The 5,609-nt window shown below is 39.8% G+C and overlaps 1 protein-coding gene across 1 annotated transcript; it reads left to right on the top strand.

Annotated features, from left to right (window-relative positions):
* The first annotated feature begins 3,877 nt into the window (after window positions 1-3,877).
* Window positions 3,878-4,428, top strand: LOC126973644 (piggyBac transposable element-derived protein 4-like). Its single transcript, XM_050820990.1, has 2 exons — window positions 3,878-4,239; window positions 4,320-4,428. The coding sequence occupies exons 1-2, from the start codon at window positions 3,878-3,880 to the stop codon at window positions 4,426-4,428; spliced, it is 471 nt and encodes a 156-aa protein (XP_050676947.1).
* Window positions 4,429-5,609: the final 1,181 nt, after the last annotated feature.

Consider the following 5,609-nt stretch of genomic DNA (forward strand, 5'->3'; position numbering starts at 1 on the left):
CAATCTTACCAAGCTACAGTTAATAAAAGCGAGAAATTTCCTGCTACGCTACGCCGGGATGTTCTCGAAGAACGACGGGGACATCGGAAGAACTGGTTTGGTGAAACACAAGATCGACACAGGAGACACTGTTCCGATAAGGCAAGAGAACGGATGAAGACCCGCTACGATCGAAGAGCTAATATTCCTGGTTTTGAAGAGGGAACCCTGATTTGGTTACACAATCCTGTAAGGCGAAAGGGGAAGTCTCCGAAGCTCCAACCAAGTTGGGAGGGACCATACAAAGTAATCACAAGGATAAATGATGTGACTCTCAGGATCCAGCGTACCCCTCGAAGTCCTCCGAAAATCGTACATGTCGATCGGGTGGCTAAGTACTACGGAAGCAACGATGATCGGGACGATCACGTCTTGGGAGGGGGCAGTGTTGCGTAGCAACCCTTCGAAGTATATGACGAGAGTTGTCAAACTGCAAGACATTGTTAATTTCAACAGCTCCGTCAGCATTACTCGTAGCTCAGCGGAAAAGTGTTTACTTTAGACGCTGTAGACCTGGGTTCGATACACCTACCAGTGTATGGATTTTTTTGGGTTTTGTGAAGTTAAAGGAAATTTCTAGTTAGTTCAGGATCAAATCGAACAGAAAAAAAGGGATGGAAAATGTGTAAGCAGGATAAAAATAGTAAAAAGAATTTTCTAGTACAATTTAAATTTAAAGATGGAATGGGAGACTCATTTTGAAAATAGAACGGATCCGGGGGTATATAAGCCGTACTAAGCGTGGGCTACGGCAGTTCTAGTTCTGACTCGAAAGTGTAAAGAAGAAGTAGTGAAAAGTGGAAGTGTTCCAAGAGGAAGAAGATAGAAGAGACTTAGTGTTCGGTGCGGTGTGACGCATTGAAGGTACCGCCGCCCACAAGAGGAACAGCGGCAGACCGGCGAAGTGCAGAAAAAGTGAACGCAAATAAAGACTCGTTCCTATAAGCGGAGTATTATTTCCAATCCCTGACCCACTCCCGTGTAAATACGTTCAGTACGGTTGACGGTCGTCGAAGGAATGGTCACGCTAATCGTGGAAGGGAAACAAATTGCCGCACGAAATCGCATCGTGTCGCAATTTTCTGCGTTGCGAATTTGCATCGTGTCGCATCGCAGTTTTGTGTAAAAGCCCTAATACCGGCGACAAATCCCAATCGGAAACGGACACCGCGGACACTGTCCGCAGAACTTAAGGTCACACTCCAGGTCAGTGACCCGAGCCTTTAAGCGGTTATTGTCCTAGAGAAAACGTCGAGCTTAATCCGGAAGCTGACGGCTCTTTTCATCGGGAGTCTTGGAAGTCAATCATTCAGGTTTACCATCCATAGATTACCATTATTAGATTTTGCAAAGTTTTTTTTAAATTCAGAACAAGCATAAACTGGGCTTTTTGGTTGCTGCAACTATTAATAAAAACTGACTTTTTCTGAAGTTGAATAGTGACAAAATAATTGACCCCTGGGATTCAAAACTTGACAATAGGTAATCCCCAAACACAAAATCTGGTAAACTTATACTTGAAGTAAACTGCATTAAAATGCTGTGCACTATATCCCCTTAATTGAACAAAAGTTATTGCATACTAAAAAATAAACAGCTTTCCCCATAAAAACTAGTTTCTATCCCACAATAATATGGAGCCATACGGGTGGGAGTTGTTACATTAGTTCAGTAAAGTTCTTCTGATTATACTTAATGCAGATTGAATTAACTATAAACTGATATCAACTAGTGTGAAAGATTTGTAAAAATATATGAAATTGCAATTTCTTCCATTTCGTAATTTTAATAAGGTACAATTGCTTATTGAGTTAAGTAATGGTATATTTTTTGTAGCTACAAAAGTTACCTACGCACTTTTATATGCAAGTCTGCCCACTAGAGGGTGTCCCATCATCGCCTCCAGATTCTTCGTCAGGATCTCCTAGGGTGTGGTACCCACCTCAGCGGAAGTACGGGGATCCTTTCGGAACGCCTCACTTCTTATTGGCCTCTCAAGGTGGGCCCTCCTCTTCTCCTCTCTCACAATCCAGCGCATTTTTCTTGTTTTTTTGCCATCTTGGCCCTTCTGCGGAAAGTGTACGCGGTCTCCGTTTGCGAATTGGATTTGTCGCCGGTATTAGGGCTATTACACAACACAGCGAGTGCTGATGAACTTGATGATGCTTTTAATCGTTGTATTAAATTGTCACAACTCTCACTTGTCATCAGGTAAACAAGTTCAGAAATCGAGTAAAATGTATGTGCTTTATCCATTTATTGACGAAGAAGGTATTGTTGGGGTTGGTGGTCGACTTGCTCTTGCAGAAATTTCAAAAGATATGAAAAATCCTCTTCCATGATATTTTTAGGGACTCAATAGATGATATTCTGAAGAAAATTCGCTCTGAAAAGAAACTTAACGCAGCGCCGAATTGACGCCTTACCGGTTAAGTCGCGTCAAGAATTGATGGCTCGTAAGCTCAATTGGAGCGCATGCTTCTACCGGACGCACCCCCGCGTAAACAGCGAACACAGTAAATATTATTTTGAAACCAATGTTTCATATAATACATTTATCTACTTGTGTAACTCACACATTTTGTATATTATGAAGTCGAAGTAAAGTTCAAGTACATTTGTTTTATTTTATAAGTATAACAATTATTTGCATGGTCCAAGTATGAGGGTTTTTATCTGCTTTAGTATAATTTTAATTTCACAGAAAAGCATCTCCGGAGCGGTCTCCTTGTTTGCTGATACGTCCTGCAGAAGCAAATCCATTGACGTAGGGTGTGACGCGATCAAGGGGTAAAAAATATAACATATTATCAATATTATCAACTAAATAATTACTTTTATTTTATATATGTGGTTTGTTACAGATATTCATTCTGCTGAACCAGAGCCATCAACTTCTGGTATTTCATCTTCAGTCGGTAAGATTTTTAATGAAAATTAAGGTAGATCATGTTAAAAATGATTGCATTCATCATTCTATATTATGTTTATTTTTTGCAGTGGTTTCTGCAGCAAATTGTTGGTTGGACGACGAGGGTACGATATATGCGCATTCTACCACACAGTTCCTCAAGTGGACTATTAACAGAGTTATATTTAAATTATTTTTTAATTTTAAAATATTTATTTTCGTTAGATATTGGTGCTGAAGTTGTTATTGGTAAGCCAGCAACTTTTGTGCCATCAACGTCTGCCTTGAAATTAGTAAGTATAAATTACCGAAGTTACTCCGCTTGCCATAATGGTCCGGGCTAATTTTCGTGTTTGTTTTAGGTAACAATGACAAAAATTTCGATTCTGTGGTGGAGGAATGGTTGCAGCTGACTAACATAAGTGATGAAGATGACGACTTTAGTAAGGACTTCTTACTTGACGACCCTGACTTCATAACTAATGGACGTAACGCCTTGACTGAACCCGACTGTCTTAGTGAAATCAGCGCTTTCCTAGTGGAAGTTTTACGGACTGAAGATGAGAGAGATGACCGGGCACTACGCGACATTGTACCAGATGACAGACAGGTTTTTAAAGGACAACGTGAAGTGTTTACCGCGACATACGGGCCCACTTTTCAGATTACTGACCAGACTCGACTTATTGACATTTTTTACAAGATGTTTGACGATGACTTCTTAGACCTTTTGTGCATTGAGACTTACAGATACGCTGTGCAGAAGATAGCTTTTTAGCGCGAGCAGAATAAGTACTCACTCACGACTTCAACGTTGGCCTATATCCCTAACCAGAGGAAAAGGGCTATTTTGGATTTAATGGTTTTGGCTCTATGGCATTTATTGACAAAATTATGTCATTCAATAGATTCTTATTGCTTAAGTCAATGCTTCATTTTGTTGACAACCAGAATTTACAGGACACAACAAAAATCTGTAAAGTACGGCCTGTTGTAGACTACTTTAACAAAAAGTTTTCCTGCTTGTACATGCCTTCACAAGAGATAGCCATTGACGAATCACTTCTCAAATGGCACGGCCGACTGAGCTTTGCCCAAAAAATTTCATCAAAGTCTGCGAAAGTTGGGGTTAAAACCTGTGAGTTGTGTGAATCTTCCAGTGGCTATTTCTGGAAGATCTTTATATATACCGGAAAAGACACATCTACAAGTACTGCTGACAACCACATACAAATTAACAATGAGGAACTGATAATTGACAGAGCTGGTGATGACGAGACTAATGAGAGGCCTGAAAGTCACAGATCCACTGTTTTAACAGACAGAACTGACAAACAACCGACTGACCGTCCAACCCTCCACCGTCCAGTCCTCTGATCGAGCCACTGCTTAACCGCGGACATACATTAGTGATGGATAATTTTTATAATAGCCCATTACTGTTGCGATGTCTGAAGAAACCAAAGACTGACTCTTAAGGGACACTGCGACTGAATAGAGAATTCGTACCTGAGACAATGAAGACACTTACTAAGACTGATCTTCGACAGGGTGAAGCAGTGGCGTCGTAGTCTTTTGATTTGTCAGTTTTGGTATGACGAGATGCTAACCTCGTTAGTATAATCTCGACATTCCATAACCTTCAAATTGGTACTACTAACAAATACAACCGACTGACTTATAAACCCAGTGTTGTACTCGACTATAACAAGACTATGGGAGGAATCGACAGAAAGGATCAATTTTTATCTGCTCAGCCTATAGAACGACTAAGAAATAAAGTCTGGTACAAAAAGCTCTTCCGCCGATTGTACAGTTCTACACTTTTTAACTGCTTTGTGATATTTTCTGAGTTTAACCAAAAACAGTCACATCGCAAGTTCAGGTCTGTATTGGCAGAAGAATTACTACTACGACACCGACAAATAGTCTTGACGACTGAATGCCGACTTTTTAGTGTTGGGAGACGTACTGGACAGGTTAACCCGCGGGGCGACGTAATATACGACACAAGACACAATCTAGAATGACAGTTGATAGCAACCATTTCCCAATACGGACAGGATCAAAATACACAGTTTGCGTCACGTGTCCAAAAAAGTCGAGGACTATTTGGAAATGTGAAGAATGTGACGTGAACTTGAGTATAGAAGACGGCTTTAAAATGTATCATAAGCCGTAACTGCCTCTACCACCTGCCGCTACCTCACCATTTTATCATCAGGTCTGAGGCAGTCTGTTTTGAAAGGGTCATAGTATTTAACGTTCAACAAGTGATATTTGAGTTCTATTTTGAACAAAAATATTTGAAACCATATATAAATTTTAAACCACACAAAGTCCAACAATGTTAACATACATTCTCTCGGTTAGAAAGAGACTATTCATAAAATAGCTGTATTCTTACATATTATATTCATATACACATATACGAAGAAATGGAAATTTCGTTATTATCTCCCCAGTTATTTGAAGACCACAACAAGATTTATTTTATTTTTGACTTATTACTGCGACACCGATTAAAAGACTTGACGAAACGATGAGGCTTCTCGAGGACGTGGTAGAGGAAGTGGCCGTGGGAGAAGACAATTGTACGTTTAATTTTTGCAATCTTCAACTTATATTAATACATTATTTTTTAATGTTAAAATGAATG

This window comes from Leptidea sinapis, chromosome 2 (assembly GCF_905404315.1).
Source record: "Leptidea sinapis chromosome 2, ilLepSina1.1, whole genome shotgun sequence".
Lineage (NCBI taxonomy): Eukaryota > Metazoa > Arthropoda > Insecta > Lepidoptera > Pieridae > Leptidea > Leptidea sinapis.